Source organism: Camarhynchus parvulus, chromosome 4 (assembly GCF_901933205.1).
Source record: "Camarhynchus parvulus chromosome 4, STF_HiC, whole genome shotgun sequence".
In the NCBI taxonomy this organism is placed as follows: domain Eukaryota; kingdom Metazoa; phylum Chordata; class Aves; order Passeriformes; family Thraupidae; genus Camarhynchus; species Camarhynchus parvulus.
In genome coordinates, this window is record NC_044574.1 from 66,516,767 (window position 1) to 66,537,092 (window position 20,326).

A 20,326-nucleotide genomic window follows, 5' to 3' on the forward strand; every position below is an offset into this window, starting at 1 on the left:
GCCCTTAACCTACTCTGCTGTTTCAGCATCTCAGACCACTCAACCAGCTCCTTACTCCAATATTTCCCAGCTGTGCAAAGATGTTCTATCCCACTGTCACACAGCAAAAGGACTGTTATAGCAAAATAAGGTGAATGTTGAAAGAATCACAGAGTATCCTGACTTGAAAGGGACCCACAAGGATCATCCAAGTCCAACTCCTGGCCCAGCAATCCCACCTAGAGAATTGTCCAAATGCTTCTTGATCTCTGCCAGGCTTGTTGCTGTGGCCACTTCCATGGGGAGCTTGTTCAGTGTCCAGACACCCTCTGGGTGAAGAACCTTTTCCCATTACCCAACCTAACGCTCCCCTGACACAGCTTCAAGCCGTTCCCTTGGGTCCTGTCAGCTGAAGGTAGCCAGCTAAAACTCTGAAGGAATTAAAAACACAGCCACGATGTAAGGCCAACAGTATTTCCATCAAAATGCTTAAGTACATTGTGAGGCCCTAAATTACAAATTTTCCCTGAAAAGCAGCTTCTCTGAACTGTAATATCCTAACACTGCCTCAGGGGGTTGGCTGGGTGCAGTTTCAGGGAGAAAAGAGCTGCTTGCAGAATAAAAACAATTTATTCACAGGGACGGTGTTTGTCACAGAGCTTCTGAAACAAGAGTGTCCCTGTGATCATTACCATGGCTGCAACTAAATATTATCCTTTACTTTCTCAGCTTAACTCTGTCCTACATTCTTCATTCTCCCTGCAAATATCAATGTGCTCTTTCTTTTATAAGGTTAATTAGATTTTCAGTGGTGCTGAAGCATTTACAATTACAAAGAAGAAAATGACACCTTCTACAGCAAACACAATGTTTAAAAGCTACTGGTCAAGAGCATTTTACTTGCAAATTTCTTCAGAAAATAGCCTTATCCTCACATGAGAGAACACTCCAGGAATAAAACTGAGCATTTTATAAGCATTGAAAAGACAGAAGTAAATGTGGGTTACTAATTATGCCTCTGAAGGACAGAGAAATTAAGTGATGCATTCAAGTCACAAAATATCTACAGCAGGGGAAAAACATGCTACATTCCCAGAAAAAGAGCCAACACCACCAGGAAGGCAACACACCAGCACAAAAATCCTAGCCAGAGCTTTGAGTTCCTCCTGTGAAGCATGGCAGCAACCAGCAGAACTACTCCTGGAAAATAAAATGACAAAACAAAACAGGAAACATTTGTCTTGACAATACTACAGGAAGATGTGGCCCAAGAAGTCTCCTTCCTCAACCAAAAATAACTTTTCCCATTTTACTTACTCTTTTCACATCTTTCAAATCCTCCTGTTGCAATAAATATTCCCCACCTACTCCATCATCTACCTGTGCTGCCTTGTCTACAATATCAAGGCAGGACAGAATACTCTTACATGGTGATTTTGGCATAGAGAGTGGAGATGGAAAATGTGCAGACTGTGTGATGGATTTAATGATAATTCCAGACCAAGCTAGGTCTTACTAAACAGGTCAAATACTGAGACCACCCTTTTTCATGGAATTTATTTTGACTTGCAAAAGTTTTCCCTATTAGAAACTATCACTTAGTGCTCACAAGTGCAGTACAATCAAAAGAATCACAGAAAAGGCATCTGGAAAAATCTGCAGAGTGGTTCATGTCCTGCTCAGGAACAGGGCACGATCTGGGGTTGTGTTCCATACAGCAACAAACACAGACACCTACAGCAGAGGCATCAGCCAAATGAGCAAATCCTTCCAACGACCTCATTGTTTCCATAACACAGGCATGATGTCAGCCTGGCTCTGGTGCTCAGTCACTGACTAAGCTCACCCCCGGTATCCACAGAGAGAAGCTCGACTGTAGCACAGTCACAAATTCTCTAACGTCACTAAGACGGACAGAAGATCTGAGGGGGGAAAAGCTTATGCTGGCATAAATGGTAAAGTCCCACTGGGCTACCAAATGCTGCCAGTACAGTCCAACACAATCAGTAAAAATAAAATAGCCACCTGCCTTTGACAGCACTAACACAAGCAACACAATGGTCCTGTAGCATAGGCTTAAGGCCAGTAACTTCATAGGAGGGTTCAAAGTTGGAATGTTCATAAAAAGGTGTTAGTCAGCGCAACAAAGCCTTCTGCCACACCAAGCATTTTACTCAAAACAGATTATATTTAATAACCAGCTTCTCAGAATCATTCTTTCAACAAACTATTTTTTTTCTTCACTTATATTACAAATGACTTCCCTTCAGCCAAGGATGAAACATGTCACTTTTACAGATGAGTAAACTAAATCACATGGCTAACAAGTTTGACTTGTTTCTTAAAGATACAGATTTAAATAAAAATTCTTTCTCTGAAATAAACTGAATTTCACTACCAAAGAAGTAGGGGAGGTGAGGAAACAATTTTTTCCACATCTTTTTTCTCAATCAGCACAGTAGTGGCACAGTCAGTTCCAGGATGAAGAAGTTTTCAGTTATTTTTTTCTGTCTGGAACATGTTCCCTCTGGAGAACTCGCCATCATAGAGACAGATGAGAGCTGCAGCCCTTTCCTGTGTGAGGCAAAGCATCAAAAGTGATCCAGGTCTCAAGATATTTGTTCAACTCCAAGCCTGTCTCAACACAAAGATTCTGCCATCTGAAATCACATTTCCTCTGAGCATGCTGAAGACAGAAATGTCATTCTCTTGAGCAGCTATTGTAAATTAGGGCAACCCCGACGAAGGGGAGGAATGACAAGGAGGACTCTATGGATATCAGAAGGTTAATTAATCACTTTATTATATTATTCTATACTATATTACACTACATTTAAACTGAATTTGTACAAGCACTCAACCTCACTCCACTGCTCAGAATTTCGTGACTGTCAGCTCATAGTCCCAACACACACACATGGATTTAATGGGTTAATGAATCAAAACACTCACAATAGAATCTAATTACTAATTTCTTTTAGGTAAACAATCTTCTACAATGTATTCCACTCGTAAACAACAAGAGGAGCAGCAACTGAGGTAAGAATTGTTTTTTCTTTCTCTGAGGTTCAGAGAATGTGAACCTCAGAAAATATCCTGGGGAAGTTGTGCTTTGCTTTTCTCTGTGAAGAGAGATGCGGCGACAAGCAGACACATGAGGAATCTGAAGTGGAGAAAGTTTAAAAAAAACAAAACAAACAACTAAAACTTGGGCTACTGCAAGTGTACTGCACTGTAGCTATGGTACTGTTAGTCAGACTTCAGCAATAAACATGTCATGGAAAGTTCTCAAGGAAACCAGTCCGGTCTCCCTGGCAGGAGAGAATATCAGGGAGGAGAACTAAGAGCTCAATAATTAAAGCTGAGCACAGGCTTTTGGCTAAGAAAGGAGTTTCAAAGCTAAGCTTTGAACACACTGCTTCATGTACCTCCAAACTTGAGGTACATTGCAAATATACCCCTGGCAGTTTGAAACCACCTTGTTTGAGTCCTGTTGCAGCCACAGCAGCAAAAAGCTCAGCACAGGCTACTGAATCCTCAAACACAGGCCCAGCCTCTGGCCCCAGTAAAACCAGGCACACGTGGTTGTCATGGAAGTGACACAGATGTGAAGCAACTAACTCCAAGTACTTCTGAGAATGGAGCATGCAGGAAAAAAGCCACAAACAAACCAAATGTGAATTTCACTGGGGGAAAAACCCCCATTATTCTGATTTTGCCTCCTGTTCAATATGAGCAAGGCTCTTCACTATTGAGCTGCAAACGTCACAGAAGAAATATAACATCCCTGCTTTTGAAAAATTTAAATCCCAACTAGGAATCAAATTGCACCTTTGTACAAAGCTATACAACTTCTCTAATTTCAATGGAACTACAGCTGCTTATGTTTACAGCTGAAAATAGTCCACTAGAGTCTCTGTCCTTGGAAAATACTGTCCTTTGATTGCTCCAGAGGAGCTGCATGGTCTAAGCAGGCACTTCAAATTTATTTTCAGCCAAGATGATGGGAAATAACCACATTCATTGAGTCAGTGATTGGTTCTATTGCTAAAACTGACAGAAATCTTATTCTCTTTTCCCAAGCTCCTCTTATTTTAGAGGAAGAGGAAGCTGAGGTTGTTACAGCCAAGCAGCTATGTGAACGTCCCAGGTTGTCTGGGATCCCAGGAATACAGCAATGGTCACTTCAGCTTGTTCATTGCCACCACAGAGCTTCTGTGCTTCATGTGACACAAGGTAATGCCTGATGGCTGAGGGAATAATCCTGCATATTCACAGCACACCTCCTACTGTGCTGCCTGTGACAGGTACAGATAATTCCTTCTTTGCTGCTTGTTTGAAGCACAAAGAGTAAATCCATTCATTCTCTTCTGACAGAAGAAGGAATAAACAGTTCTACCAAGGCAGATTAACTCATTTTTTTTACCCAGGATGTCTTAAAAGAAGATCTGTACTCAATAAGATGTAGGCTTTTTAACTCTAAAAGACTGTTGAGATATGAATGCTCCAATTATTTAATATAAAAAGTGTTTCTTACTGTATCTTCCTGCATGGAGGCAATAAAGTGCCATTCAAAATCCAGTTCTTTTTTATTCAGAGGTCTTTTTGCATTCTGTGGAATACAGACAAAATTCATGTGCTCACAGTAAGCTCACTGTACAGGTAAGTGCTAATCCCTGAGTTCTGAAAACATATATAAGAAGAAATGCTAATTAAAAAAGAGATTAAAATATAAGACAGTAATTGCTCTCATGACTGTTGCACAGTTTGATATGGCTTGGAAACACCATTAACAAAGGAATTGTGCCTAAGGGAGCAGTCCACCTTTGCAAGTAAGACTAGCTGTCAACACTGGCAGCTACACCCTCTGCTGGCAATTGAATATTCATCAAGGGAGACCAAGGAAAACTCCAGCCAACACCTAAATAAACTCTCAGGAAGATGGAAACAATGCTGGCATTGGGCATGGATAAAAACAGCAGAGCAGCAAATCCTCAGTCACCAAACCACACTGAGTGCACACCTCAGCCAGTGCCTATCTGCAGGGCTGCATTTCCAGTGACCACGGCTCTCAGTTGCCAAGAGAAATGGAAAAAAAACACAGGAGAAAAGGTTTACAGAGCAGGAGACAAACAGGTAAAATTCCACCTGAGGATAAACTGGAGACCAGCATCACCTGTGGATATTGTGATGCTCAAGATGGAAAGAGAGAGAAATAGTACACTGAAGACTTAACATGAATAAAGTGCACTGGCAATAAATTGATGCTGCAGTCTTCTCATTTTTCCAGGCTGAATTCAGCTCAGATTAAGTCTGAGGTGGAATGTGCCTTGCATGAGCATTTTTTGGTTTGGTTTGGTTTTTTCCCATGTTATATTCTGAGTCATAGAAGAACACTAAATTATTTGGCTAGATTGTAACTTAGAGCACAAAATAAATTTACAGACAGTGAAGGTGTGGATAATACCCATAAGGAATAGGTCATATACTCCTAATGGAGCACAGTCAGAGACAAAACTTTTAATGAGTTTTACTCCAAGCTTCAGCATAATCAAGACAAAGAGGTTTTGTTCTCACACATTTTGGCCCAGTGCATTTTAAGATCAAGTATGTGAGTGGAAATCCTTTCTTCTGCTCATCTGTAAAATGTACTTATTGCAATTATGACTAAGAAGCAGGGTATGAAGACTGCAGACCACTGTAAACAGTGAACACCCAGCAAGTATGTTCCAAAATTCATGATCAAACTGCTGAAATACCAGACTGAAACAAGTGCCTGGAAATGAATTGTTACTGACAGAAATCTTGCTTTTCACCACTCAAGTTTTAATCAGACAGGTGATTCTAAATGACAAGAGCAGGGTTCCTCATCTCTGAAAGCAAAGCTGAAAGGTGAGCTCCAAGAGCATTTGTGTGGGCGGGCATAAAATCAAAGCAAATTCTCATTTGATAAAATTTTCTATTCTTTGTAGAAACACAGAATTCAATTTAGTGAAAAAGAGACAGAAGCAGCCAAGTCTCCATGATCACGTATTTTCCCTTTAATAAAGTAAATTAACAAAAAACTACACAATAAACCCACCGCAAACATAACATGGATTTGTGTCCAAGACACAAGCAGAGCTGCAGAGCAACAAACGAAGATGTATTACAATTTTTAAAATCTAACTTTATGCTGCCTTTTGCTTTTTATCATCCTTCCTACTCAGCTCCTTTTTACTTTTGCTGCTAATCAGACTTCTCCACTTGATGATGTCCAAAATCTTTACATTTTGGTCATGCAATAGTTGAAGGAAGGCCTGCATGCCCTATTTTAAGAGAGTCCTTTTACTCTCCTAAAACTCTTTAAAGAAGATTTTATCATAGCATTTCTAGCAATGCTTAAGCCTTGAAAACAAGATTAGGTATCTGTGCTCTGTGATAAAAAGTGTTAGCAAAGGATTTGTTCCATGGTTGGTTTGTCTCACGGGCTGTGCTCGCAGCAGATGCTGACCCCTGCAGTCATAAATGCAACCCAACAACAGAAGAGTGATTCCAGTTCCTTTTTAATGGAACAGAGGAAAGCATCATTTCACTGCACGTTGCAGGCCGGGCAATCAGTGGAGCTGCACCTTCATCATTCTTCAGGGAAATAATCTGGCCTTGAAAATAAATTAAGTCTCTTTTTTACTAATCTTCCACCCTAGTTACTCAAGCCAGTGATGTTAATTCCCACAGCTCCTGGTTTATCTGTAAGGACTCTCAGTGATTAACACAAACGCTTATCCACAATCCATTTTACACCCATGAAGGAGGGCATGAAGGAGAAAGTGCAGCTTGATTTTAGCTGTATTTTATTTCAACAATGAAATTTGATAGGTCTCGGGGAAACTGCTTGAGTTTACAGCCACAAGCTGGCAAACACTGGAGAAGCTGAAGCGCTAATTCACTCCACCTCCTCCTTTCATCCTGAATTCCTGCCGTGGCGAAAATAACATCGGGAGCATTCCCCTGCTACAGGAGACAACAAGACGTTTATGAGGTGGGATAATTCAGGGGGCAAACAGAAACCAACAAAAATAAAAATCTTTTCCCCAGCCCAAACCAATTCTAGTAACTTGATGCAGGGGGTGTGTCCCTGCCCCTGGCAGCGGGGAGAGTGACCAGAGGATTTTCAGGATAACCCCAAATACTCCAGGACTCCCCCATTGTGGGACGCCCCGCGCTGAGGCGCCACGCGCTCCCCTCACGGCGCACGCGCCCTAACGGCTGCCCGGGCACGCCCCGCGCATGCGCGGCGGCTCCTCCGCCTCCCAGCCCGGCCGCTGCGTGACGCGCTTGCGTCAGACGCAGCCTCGTCCCGGGTCGGGGCGGGGCCGGGAGGTAACGGCGCGACTTTTCAAAATGTCGGCGGGGGGGGCGCGGAGCGGCCGCCCCCGGGCCCGGGAGCGAGCGGGGCTGCGCCGCGGCGGGCGGCCCGGGGCGCCCTGATGGGTTAACCGCGCCCCAGGCTCTCGGCACGACCGGTAGCGGGACCCGAGGGAGAACGGCCGGCGCCATGGCGACCTGCATCGGCGAGAGGATAGAGGTGCGGCGCGCAGCCCTCGGGGCGCGGAGGGGCCGGGCGCGGGCTCGCCCCGCTGTCGGCGGGGGTTGGTGGGAGCGCCATTCCTCCCGCGCCTTCGCCACGGCCCCACGTGTTGGCGGGGAGCGGTGCTGCCATGGCAGCCGGGGGCGGGGGTATCCCGCGTCCCGGGAGCCGCGGCGGGAAGGCCGCGCCGGCCCGGGCAGCGGCAGCGCGGTGCCGGCAGGAGGATGCGGCGGGGGTGGCTGTGCGGGCCGGGCGGGCCCCGCCGCCGCCGCGCCACGGAGAGCTGCCTGCAGGTAGCCCCGGTTCGCCCCGGGTTTGCCCGCATCTCGGGGGTGCGGGGACTCCCCGGAGGGTCCGCGTCGGGAGGGGCGCTGCGAAGCTTGAGTGACAAAGGCCCAGGGTAACGAGCGCGGTTTGTTGGTCTTGCAGGATTTCAAGGTGGGGAACCTCCTGGGGAAGGGCTCCTTCGCGGGGGTCTACAGAGCAGTGTCCCTGAAAACCGGCCTGGAAGTGGCCATCAAAATGGTAAGGCAGGCGGCCAGGAAGTATCCGTCTCCTTAGAGACCGAATGGGTTATGCAGTTGGGCACTGATGTTTGGGTTGAGTGTTTGTAAATAACGGACGTTAAGATCGCAGCTCGATCCTGAAAGATGCACCATAACCAAAAAGACTTAGTAACTAATAGAAATGCTTTTTAGTGTTGACTATATTTAGCCTATCTGTGTAGCAAAATGAGATTTAGGTTTCTCTGCTTAAGTATTTCAGGAGAAGTATTAATAAATGTTAGTGTTGATCATGTTAATGCTTGGCTGCTTTCAGTTGTGGTGTTCCTCCAATTATCTCTAATACTTGTTCATTAAGAGAGTACATTAAATTAAACTATGTGAAAACTTTATATTTAAAAATTGTCAGGCGAACAGGCACCGAACATCTTAAGTTATGCTGTGATCCACTTACAGATAGACAAAAAAGCCATGCACAAAGTTGGAATGGTCCAGAGGGTTCAGAATGAGGTGAAAATACATTGTCAGCTAAAGCATCCATCTATACTCGAGGTAAGAACCTTGGGGTTTGTGGAGAGGGCTGTATATGTGACTTGATGCAGGGTCTGCAAAATGGAATTTCATTTTTTCTTTGGTTTTTTTTTCCAGCTTTATAACTATTTTGAAGATAGCAACTATGTGTACTTGATACTTGAGATCTGTCACAATGGCGAAATGAGCAGATACATAAAGAACAGAAAGAAACCCTTTTCAGAAGATGAAGGTGAGATTTTTGTTTTTGGTCTGTGGAGCCCTCTGCATTACTAATTATTAATATTAATAAATATTAAAATCTAGATGAAGTGTGTTTAAACCTACCATCAAAGTTTCTATACCTTAAAATCTCGTGCTAAGTGATAATCTAAAGATTGATTATTATTGTGCATGTATTCACTTGCATTTCTATATACATTTGTTTCTGTTTGTGCTGTTTGGAGTATAAAAAGATGGTGATCTGAGAAGGCAGACAGAAAGTAGAGCTTACCTTTGTACTTAAAATTGTGTTGAAATGTAGGTTAAGACTGGGAAGAGGAAAGAAGAAGAACAGAACATTTGTTTCTTTTTGTGCTATATGGAGTATAAAAACATGGTGATTTTAGAAGGCAGAGACAGAGAGAAAGTACAGCTTATCTTTGTACTTAAAATTCTGTTGAAATGTAGGTTAAGACTGGAAGAGGAAAGAAGGAGAACAGGAAAACTGGCAACTTCTGCCTTTACTTCTTCCAGACTCCCCTGACTGCTCAACTCTCGCTCAGTTCTTCCAGCTTACTTTCTTCTCTATCAGTTTCCAGTTTAATTCTATGATTCTGCTATAGATAGGGATTTTTTGGGACCCAGGCCACAAGACTGGATTAATGGGGTATTGCTATAAAGGCATCATTAGTTTAACTTGTATCTGTTTCCAGAAGTGATGAGAAATGTTCTTGTATTACATAAAGAACAACGTTGTGCCATTTTGCTTAAAGCAGAAAGGTAATTCCAGTTTCACTAGTCTGACACCTAAACAGCTTTGTAAGAAAAAATAGAAGCAAGACAAATAGCAGGCTTAAAGTTGAGTTTCATCTTCAGAGCTAGGATTTCAAATGTAAGAGTGCAACGTGTGGTTTTGTTTTGACAGCGCGGCACTTCCTGCACCAGATTATCACGGGTATGCTGTACCTCCATTCCCACGGAATACTGCACCGGGACCTCACCCTCTCCAATATCTTACTCACCAGCAACATGAACGTCAAGATTGCTGATTTTGGCTTGGCCACTCAGTTGAAGATGCCTCACGAGAAGCATTACACCATGTGTGGAACTCCCAATTACATCTCCCCGGAGATCGCCACGAGGAGCCCGCACGGGCTGGAGTCGGACGTGTGGTCTCTGGGCTGCATGTTTTACACCCTGCTCATTGGCAAGCCGCCTTTTGACACGGACACGGTGAGGAACACGCTGAACAAAGTGGTGCTGGCAGATTATGAGATGCCAGCCTTCTTGTCCAGAGAGGCACAGGACCTCATTCACAGGCTACTGCGCAAAAACCCCGCCGATCGCTTGAGCCTTTCCTCCGTCTTGGATCATCCTTTTATGGCCAGGGGTGGCTCTGCACGGAGCAGAGATCTGGGAACCTCAGAAGATTCCATGGACAGTGGGAATGCCACCATCTCTACGACCTTCATGGGCTCTTCCAGCATCAGTACCAGTGGTAGCTTGAAGGAAAAGAAGAAGCTGTTAGTTGGACAGCCGCTCCCAAATAAAATTACTTTTTTTCCTACAAACAAGAATTCCAGTAATAATTCATCAGGAGATGCAAGTGGTTCTTTCCAACAGTGGGGAATTCAGGGAAAGGAAACTGGAGTAAGTGGCAGGGGAAGAACCACGCAGCCTGCTGAGGAGAGGCCGCATTCCCGCTACCTCCGAAGAGCGCACTCCTCAGACAGGTCTGGCACATCCCACAGCCACACTCAGGGCATATCCAACATCATGGATCGATGTCACTCCTTGGAAGTGCTTTCCAAGCCTAAAATAGGAACAAGGGAAAACACAGAATACTTTTCACCTGCCAACAGCTATACTGATATAGGAGAAATATTTAAGGAGAAGACTTCTAGTACTTCTGGTTCTTTTGAAGAGCAGATATCTCCACCTGTAAAAGATCAACCACAGTAAGAATCAGTTTTTTTATTCCTTTATTGTCTTCTTTCCACTTGCAACAAGTTGATGATTTCTTTCCCTACAGTAATTGTAGTAGAGAGCCTTGCTGGTTGTTCTTTGTAGAAGAGACAGATGAGGGGAGAAGGCATTCAAAGTGCAATTATCAACATTTTTACTTGCTCATCTCTTGAGGTGATTTTTATTTATGCTTGGAGAGGATAAAACACAAATTTAGTAAAGATTAGGCAATAGATTATAGAGATGTGTACCAGAAGAAAAGTGTCATAGATCATAGATAATTATCTGAAATTGAGTCCTGTACTTATTTGTAACTTCTTTGGGAAAATCCTGGCTCCTTTTCTATAGACTTTCTATGAGCAGAATATCAAAAGAATAATTTTCTGTTTTAATATAAGGTCTTCCATATCTTAGTTCCTGCATTTCTCTCCACATTAAGAACTGGCATAATTTCCTATGTTTTCTCTTTGCAAATCAGTTGAAGGAAAAGACAAACAAGAAACTGTAAAAAAAGTAAATGGAGTAAGAAGTTTTTCTTGACTATTCTCAGGTGTATGACATAAGCAAAGTTCAGCGGGCATGTGCACTCTTTCTATGAGAAAGAAAGTATGAGAAATGTTTGAAAATCAAAAGTTTATACAAATGTTACTGTAATGCTTACTTTTGTTCCCCATGACTTCACAAAGCCATGCTGAATGTAAACATGAGAGGATATGAATGTGAGTGTGGGGATTAACTTAATGGTTACAACTTTTTTTTTTAATAATAATTGATTATAGGAAAGCTTCTTACACCTGAACTTAGCTTGCACATCAATCTTAAATGCAAGTCCTAAGACTTGAATTAGATGGTTTATATTCTGTGGTTTTGGGGTGGTTTTGGTGATAAATGAGCCCTTGCCAATGGTGAAGTCATCATCATCACTATAAGAAAGTGCAGACAGGTTCAGGCTGTGGAGATAAAAAAACCTCACAGGAGCTTAGTGTGAATTTACAACAGATCAGTGACTCTGCAGTAACTGGTTTTGTGTGTATTCTTTATCCTTCACCACGTGGATTCTATCACCTGTGGCTACATATATGTGATCATCTAAAAAACTGGTAAAAAATCATTATAATTTCTGGGTTTGGCTGTATTTTATACAAATTCAAATTATTTTGGGCGGTAAGATTGGCATCTTTGAGCTGCATGTTTGTTATGCTGAGTGAGACACATGGGGCTCAAGGGTGTCATGTCATCACTGGGTCTTCTCCAAGGCTGTGAATTAAGAGGTAGATGTAAGAACAGCTACTGCTGGCAGCATTATCATCACTTTTCATTCCATTTGGAAACTATTTTATTTGAAAATAAAATAAAAAGCAGCACTTTCTATGCTGCCTAGAGCTACAAAATGCCACCTGCATTTCCTAAATGTTCTAAGTGTTGTGATTTCTGCAGCTGTAGCATTTTAACTTTTGTTGTGCGAGTGTCTTTGATGCAAACTTGATAATGTGTGTAACTTTTATTTTGTAGCCCAAATTATCTGTGCCCAGTGAAGCCCCAGGTTGGTTTGTTAGAGCAGAAGTCCCAGGCTGAGACAATGCAGCAGTGGCTTGGAAGCATGCAAACAAATGGTGTGTTACTCATCACTTCTGTATTTTTGCAGTCAAGTTAGAGACTTGTATTAGTTTCAGTGGGATTTTCTATTCTTCTTTTATTTCTTTGTACATTGAATTCGAATATATAGTTTCCTAAAACAAGCTTGTTGTTTTCTACTACAATTTTAGCAAAAAAAAAAAAAAAAAAAAAAAAAAAAAAACAAACAAACAAAAAAAAAAACACCAAAGAAGAAATCAGAATTTTAGACCCTGACATAATTACTCAGTTGTGTAAATATGTCAGAGTAAATATATGACAAAATATTAGCAGGTGACTTGAAAGCCCTGTTAATTTAGTTGTGCAATTACAATTAAATAAGAGAAGATGGGACCTCAATGAATGAGAAAGATAATAAGGCTGCAGAAGGATGGGTGGAGAAAGGACAAAGACACAGAAGGGAAGGAGGTGTTCTTTGTTGTGCATCATATTACATCATTTGCAAATAAAGTAATTTAATCATAAGAATAAACCATAAATCCATTCTGGCCTTTTTTGGATTGATATTACTGGACTCCTTCCCTTCCTGTCTACAGGGATTTGGAATCAGAGAACATATGGTCTGAATAATCCTATTTAATTTTTGGTCCCTTCTCAACTGTTCAGCCACACAACAGAAGGAGCACAATAGTGATGTGGGTGAGGTGAAAGTTGATCAAGGACTTAAATATCAAAACTAGGGAAGGAGTTATAGGAAGGTTAAATCTAAAACCAGATGTTTAAAAGAAATAAATACAAGAATTTGGAAAATAAAACAAGGGTTTTATAGTATGCATTTAACATTTTGAGTACTAAAACCTCTGGGAGATGGTAAAACACTAGTTAGATCAACTGGAACTTAGGAAATTTGCTACTAGTGGTTATCTGAATGGTAAATAAGCTGTTTTTCAACAAATTAAACTAATTCTTGTATAAGAATCTGTTTGAAGTCCTAGTATTTTGTTTATAAATTATTCTTAAAAACTACTTGATGTATAAAAACTGAAGACCATCATAACTGAAATGTAGGAACAGCTTAAAGTAGCACTGGAATTTTGCTAGCATTGGTATTGATGGTACTAAAAGGCCTGATGATTTGGACTGAGAATTAAAGAAATCCCATTCTTCCCTTAAATAAGCCTTTAAGACAATCCCTTGAAAAGCTTTTAAAGCCCTATTAGAATTTTTTCCTTCTGGCTCTGACTCTTTGAATCTGCAATGTGCCTTTGTGGTGTTTTCAGATGCTCTGGGACCACCTGCAGACCTGAGTGGCAAAAGCAGCGCACAGGGAGGCTTTCGGTACCACCTGGATGTGCAGCAGGATGCACCAAGGAATGCATGGAACACCTTGAAAGACATAAGGAATCATGGAGCAGCTGGGGACTGTCCACATTCTTTAAACCAGAGAAACCCAAAGCAATGCATCCCTGGAGTTGTCTGCAAAAATGAGAAAATTCAGCCTGGCCTCTGGCTGAACTCCAGAGTGACATGTGGCCTTTGGTCAGCTCCAGAGCAAGACCAAACTTGTGGCCAAGAACCATCAGCACACCAGAAACCTACACTGAGAAGTGTTGTGTCACCTCTCACTGCTCACAGGCTGAAACCCATCAGGCAGAAAACCAAAAATGCAGTGGTGAGTATCAGTTGTGAAAATGGGAACGATTGAAGTGCTTAATATGGTGTGACTGCCTCTTAAAAATCACTTGGTAAAATAGAAATAGATGTTTTAGGAAGCTGAATCTAGAATAATTTAATTTAAAATCACAGTAGTAAGATGCATCTTATCTTTTGTATAGAGAATACTTAAAGCATAATAGAGCAGAGCTGTCTATGTTTGCTTTTAAGAAGCCTCAGCCTCAGTTACCAGGCTGATACCCTTCAGTCATCTTGAAGTGCTCTGCTTTTAAAAAAGTAGCACTAATAACAAAAGTTACTGTAAGAAGCATTTATCTGTTTGAAGTGCATTTAAGGAAAAAGAAGAGCATTTATTAAAGCATTAGTGAGGAAAAAAAAGTGGTATCTTACCTTTTGCAGAAAATAAATTCATGTTTAATATATTTTAGGTGAGCATTCTAGATACTGGGGAAGTGTGTATGGAGTTTCTGAAAGAACACCGCTCGCAGGAACTTGTGAAAGAAGTTCTCAGAATATCTTGTGATGGAAATGTGGTGAGTACATTTTGGATTTCTTCACTGTTTTCTGAAGTGCTTGGAATTCATTCAGAGCTGGTTTTTTCTTTTTAAGTGATTATTTCTTTTGAAATCCACTGTTTATATATGCACAGCTGTAAACTCTACCCCTCCATAATAAAGCCATATAAATATAGGGAGCAAGCAATTATTTCAGAGAAAAAATTGGACTTGACTTTTGGAATAGGTGAATTATTGGTGAAGAAGTGCTGCTGTTAAATAATTACTTAGAGGAATAAAGCTTTCATGGTGAATCATAGTAATTCATTAAAATGTGAATTATTTCCATACCTGTTAAAAGTGCACAGTGCTGTAATAAGTTGCAACTACACACAATTTTTGTTCCCTTTTTGTAGATTGCAGTTTATCATCCAAAAGAAGGAAGAGGTTTCCTTCTTGATGACAGACCTCCTCCTCCTCCTGAAGGCATCTGCACATATAATTTTGACAACTTGCCAGGTAACCTGAAATTTACTTAAAAATTATCATGATTAATGTGATATTTTAAGTGAATCTTGTGACTTTATAGCTTTTATCTATTACTTTTCAGATAACTCTGAAGTAAAACTCCTTTCAGAATTAGATTCAAACTACAGTTTAACTGGAAAATGTTTTGAAACTTCACAAGGAAGTGTAACCCACAGGTTTTGATTCCTTTTAAATGGAAGCTTTAAGGAGTCTCCCCTTTACAATGTAGTGTACTAAAATTAAAACTCTTGTAATCTTTTCCTCATTCATACCGGGAGCTGTTGGTGGAAATAAGTCAGTTTCTCTAAACATGCCTGTCAAGTACTTAAATACTGCTCACAACTTTCAGCTATCAAATATATAATTTAAATGACTTCTCTTCAAGCTGGTGCACGAGTGTTTAATCTGCTAAATTCTAAATTTTCTTTTTTAGAAAAGTACTGGAAAAAATACCAGTATGCAGCTAAGTTTGTGCAGTTGGTGAGAACAAAAACCCCCAAAGTGACATTTTATACAAGATATGCCAAGTGCATGTTGATGGAAAATTCACCCCCTGCAGATGTTGAAGTTTGTTTTTATGATGGTATGTATTCATTTTTGCAGTTATGCAAATAGCTAAATCATGATTTTAGGGCTGCACTAAAATATTACCTAACACTAAACAACCACCACTCCAGTTTGAAGAAAATAGTGCACTATAAGAAGGTTTTTGGACACCCTGCCTTTATTTTAGCACTTGTAGATTGAATTGATTCTTTAATTCCTTACTGATATTTTTTCAGGAAGTACATGTTACAAAAGTGTAATTTGAATTATATTTTGGTTTTATTCATAAGCTCTTCTTTCCATGGTTGAACTGTTATTTTATACAGCTCACACTGAAAGTGTTCACATTTTCTTGCAGGAGCAAAGATCCATAAGACAGCTGGTATAACTCGTGTGATTGAAAAGTCAGGGAAATCCTTCACTTTGAAAGGAGAAAGTGAAGCAGGGTTGAAGAAGGAAATCCAGGCTTATATGGATCATGCAAATGAGGTAAGGTGTTCTACACAGACCTTTTCCAAGCAACTTCCTGAAAATTCACCTTCCCTTTCACAAATGTGCTTCCTGTGTTGCTCTCCATGTTTTTCATTACACTATTGAGGAGGGAGGGTGATGTTTCTGGAAGAGCAAATATCAGAGTAGAGGTAATGGTTACAATCCCTCACAAGCAAGACTGAGGAGAAATTCTTACTAGTGTGTAAAGCAGGTTTGTCTGTCTGGTAAAAGGATTAAACACTACAAATGAAGCTGCTTTATACAACTTGAAAAATTCAGTACTGTTGAAATTTCCTTAGGTGGCCTTACTTGCCACACTAAATGTGTATGAAATAGTTATACAAGTCTCAATTTAAAACTTTATTAAACTCCTCATTTCAGGGACATCGTATATGCCTTGCATTGGAATGTGCTGTTTTGGAAGAAGAGAAAAGGAGTGGAAGTGCTCCATTTTTTCCAATAATTGTTGGAAGGTAATATCTTTCAGTTCAAAATACTGATGTGTTTGAATATTTATGTATTTATTGAATATTTATTGCATACTTATGTATTTGAACTGAAAAACAGTTCTGTAGAAGACTCCTGCCATCAGGTGCTTTGGACAGTCCATAGTAAAATGAAAGAAGAGCTGTTTCCTCATTTGTTTCTTTAATCCCTTTTGGACAGACCTTTTCCCTGTTTTTCTCATTATTTTTCCAGAAAACCTGGTAATACTGAATCACCACTGGCTGTAGCACCTCCACTGTTGGACAAGACAAACTATTCAAAAGAAGTTGTGGCTTTGGATAGAAGTCAAGCTGCCAGTTCTACTCCAGTTCAGGCTCCAAACTATGCTCCTGTAAGTACAGAAGGATGTACCATGGAGACCAGTCTCCCATGTTGCTGTTTTACTTGAATTAATGGAATTACATTTGTATGGCCATAGGCTTTTATTAGCCATTTGTGAGCATACTGACTAGAATATGTGGATTTTGATACCTGGATTTAAGAGCATCTGAAAAATCAGAACACTCCAAAACTTTACCACAAATGCCTGCTGGGAACAGAGTTTGAAAATTGCTTACTTGTGTTAGACAGCACAGTCTTTAGTTTGAAAGCTCTGATGTGCCCTCAGTGTTGTATAACAAATGGTGTCACAAAAGGTATTGGCACTTGTTGTTGTTCTGAAATAATCAAGTGTTAGTGTGTATATAAGAAAAGGGTAAGTGAGAATAGATGTGTAGCCAATAAGGCTTTGTGAGCAATTTCATCTGGTTTGTTTAAAAGGCCCCCCAAGCTTTGGTTCCTGATAAAACTTCCTCAGCTGACTGAATTATACTGGGGTCTTGGCACACTGAGTTTGTATTGTGAGCTTCCTTGAATATACATCAATCTACATTTGTAGGATCTGCATGTATTTGATTGTGTAGTTCATGTCCCTAGTACAGAATCCTGTACATTTCCACCTGACTGAAGTGAACTGAATACAAAAAGTTGTGTCCCTGTGGGGTTTTTCCACTGTAATGCTGTGTAATGAAGCATGGAGGCTACATCTGTCTGTATACATGAACAGGTGGCAACTGACCACTGCAGCTCATCAGGAGGATTAATACCAAGGCTGTTAATTCTGTGCATCTCTGGGTTTTAGGTGGTGCCCTGTGAAAAACCTACATTTCTGACTAACACTGTGGAAAAGACCTGCTCCTCTGTTCATCCAATGGAATGCAGCCCAAACTCAGCTCAACTTGTCAAATCTGTTTTTGTGAAAAATGTTGGTTGGGCTTCTCAGGTGAGAAATTAATAAAGGAGGCATGTCTGTTCTTTTTCCTACTAGTTTGAGATACCTATTTTTATTGAAACTTGATTTGTGAGGAATCATTCAGTTGTGCACTACAGCTTAAGTCTAAAATTTGTATGCAGAAAGATACTTTTAAATAAGTGTCTTAGATCAAAACCATGGTGGACTGCATAAGTAGAGGAAATCAAAATAATAATTCAGTATCTCAGTTACCACAGTTTTCCTGTGGCTATTACTGCCTGTTTCAGTGTCCTTTGTCTTTTAAATTTGACTCTAGTAAAAAACTGAAACTGTTTAACCTCTCTGTTTACTAATATAGATACAAAGGTGTCATGACAGAGTTTTTAATAGCTACAGACCAGATCTGTACAAGAGAAATGTATTTTCCTCTAGAGCAGGAAAAGCTGTTTCCTTGCAAAGCCATCTTCCCTCTGCTTTTCTGTTGGATAAGCTTTAGGTTTAAAACATTTTTCTTGGCTATCCAGATAAAGTAAGCTTCCTCTCCTAACCGAAAAATCCTCTTGATTATATATAAAGTTTAAATTGTGTATAGCTGTGAACTTCACAAATGGACCTCTTTTTAGTGTTTGGCCCTTCATAAGATTTCTTTAGGAGTGGTTAAGCTAAAGGTAATTCTTCATTTATCTGGTATTGACAAGGATATCTAAAGCCAAGCATCTGAAACCTGAGGAAGTCAGCATGAGACTACTTCCTCCAAAGTAATATCCATGCAATCTTTATCTTTAAAAAACTGACAAAATACCTAAGTCCCTTCAGCAATTTTGAAAAGCTTTCAGTTTCCATTATTAGAAGAGTTACAGGTTTGTAATTTTGTATACTCAAACCACAATGTAACTTCTCTCATCAGCTGACCAGTGGAGCAGTATGGGTTCAGTTCAATGATGGATCCCAGCTGGTAGCCCAAGCAGGTGTCTCTTCCATCACTTACACTTCTCCAGAGGGCCAGACAACCAGGTGAGTCTGTTCCTGCCATAAAAACATCCAGCTAACTCAGTACAAGGCTGCTGTACATCAGGGAACTTCACAGCTGCTCCTGACTCTGTTTGTAAATTTTAAACCTTAGCACTGCCATCACTTCACAGTTGGGTAGCTTATGTAAGCTTCTTAAATAAAGAGAAGCACCCATAGCCAACTGATAACAAATAAATATTCATTTGTTATCTGGATAACAAATGACTGAAACAAGCTGGGAATGCATCTACTTGCATTCCCAGTACAGCCACTATTCATGTGTAGTATTAAAAACAGGGAGCTTGAGGAAAGTAGTGTTTTGAAATAACTATATTGTCATGAAATAAATTGTTTAAGCATCTCAATTTTTCTATGCTGCTTTGCCACTCTAGGTATGGAGAAGATGATAAGTTGCCAGAATACATCAAAGAGAAGCTGCACTGTCTGTCTTCTATTCTTGTAATGTTTACCAATCCAGCTGGTCCTCACTGATTCAAGGAAACCGGGTGTCATGCCACAAGAGCTTAATGAACTCACTCACTGACTTCCCAGTAAAGTGATGATCTTACTCAGCTTATGCAGAGATTCTTCCAAAATCTGGTAAAAAGCTAGGAAGGGGAGGGTTACTCTCTTTATGTGTAGCAAATTGTGTGTGAAGTCTCATACAAAACATATTTTTCATTAAAGTGATGGATAAACTCACTCAAGCCAAGCTTTGAGAATCTTAGTTCTTGACTGTGTTAAGTCTTTGGAAATAATCTGAATCTGTTGTATTTTTTTTCTTACTCCACTGCTTACTCAGTGCCAACAATCAAGGAAAATGCATCTGTGCTGTTCAAGTATTTGTATTTGTAAATAACTTATATTTTTATGTCTTACAAGTAATATATGTAAATATGTATATGTTTTATAAGTCTGTTTTTATTTTTTGTAGCAGCAGCTTAAAACTTCCCTGCACAAGCATGTTATACAAAAAAAAAATAAATGCAGTGGTAATTGCCTGGATCTATTTATTTGTTTCATGGTCAAGTAATGGTTAAAGGAGAAGAGTTAATAACTTGAGGTGGTTTTACCTTGTTTTACACATTGAGTAATACTTACAGCAACTGAAGGAGCATTAACAGTAGCTTTTCTCCCAAGCATTTGGCTTCAAGTGTGCTAACACTCCTGATGGTGCTTGTATCTGTACTTAAATACTCTATGACTTCCTTATCAGGCAGGAAAAGATCTTAAATCCAAAATTATGTTGGAAGGGGGGAGGATGAAGAGTTTCAGAGGAGCTGCTGCTGGCTGTGTGCAAGCACAGCTCAGCTGAACTGATTCCAGCCAGTTCTCCTTGTTCAGGTGCTGTTTAAAAGACAGAACTTTGGTTGCTTTGTCATGTCCAAATCAAGGAAATAGCTTGCAAATAAAGAATTTAGCACTAGGAACATCAAGACCAATATACAAGTAGCACTTACTATGAATTAGCTTATAAAAGTGAAGTCCTTCTTCACAACATTTTGTGATTCTGTAGCAG

General features: G+C 40.4%; 1 protein-coding gene across 2 annotated transcripts; it reads left to right on the forward strand.

Moving 5' to 3' along the window:
- The first annotated feature begins 7,336 nt into the window (after nt 1-7,336).
- On the forward strand, nt 7,337-19,808 carry PLK4 (polo like kinase 4). 2 transcript variants are annotated; one of them, XM_030948290.1, is made up of 16 exons: nt 7,337-7,546; nt 7,979-8,074; nt 8,509-8,604; nt 8,701-8,815; nt 9,710-10,742; nt 12,262-12,362; nt 13,605-13,996; nt 14,427-14,531; nt 14,909-15,011; nt 15,454-15,603; nt 15,925-16,055; nt 16,440-16,531; nt 16,758-16,896; nt 17,686-17,826; nt 18,704-18,810; nt 19,200-19,808. In XM_030948290.1, exons 1-16 carry the CDS (start codon nt 7,517-7,519, stop codon nt 19,297-19,299), a joined length of 2,931 nt encoding a protein of 976 aa, XP_030804150.1. In that variant the 5' UTR covers nt 7,337-7,516; the 3' UTR covers nt 19,300-19,808. The 2 variants fall into 2 exon arrangements, with proteins under 2 accessions (XP_030804150.1, XP_030804151.1); XM_030948291.1 differs by lacking the exon at nt 7,337-7,546 and adding an exon at nt 7,789-7,842.
- The last annotated feature ends 518 nt before the right edge of the window (nt 19,809-20,326 follow it).

Bases quoted from the DNA above. Each gene is read 5' to 3' on its own strand.
- PLK4 (XM_030948290.1), top strand. From the start codon at position 7,517: ATGGCGACCTGCATCGGCGAGAGGATAGAG. The intron at 8,605-8,700 runs GTAAGAACCTTG...TTTTTTTTCCAG, and splicing joins AGCATCCATCTATACTCGAG to CTTTATAACTATTTTGAAGA. The intron at 16,897-17,685 runs GTAAGTACAGAA...TCTGGGTTTTAG, and splicing joins AGGCTCCAAACTATGCTCCT to GTGGTGCCCTGTGAAAAACC.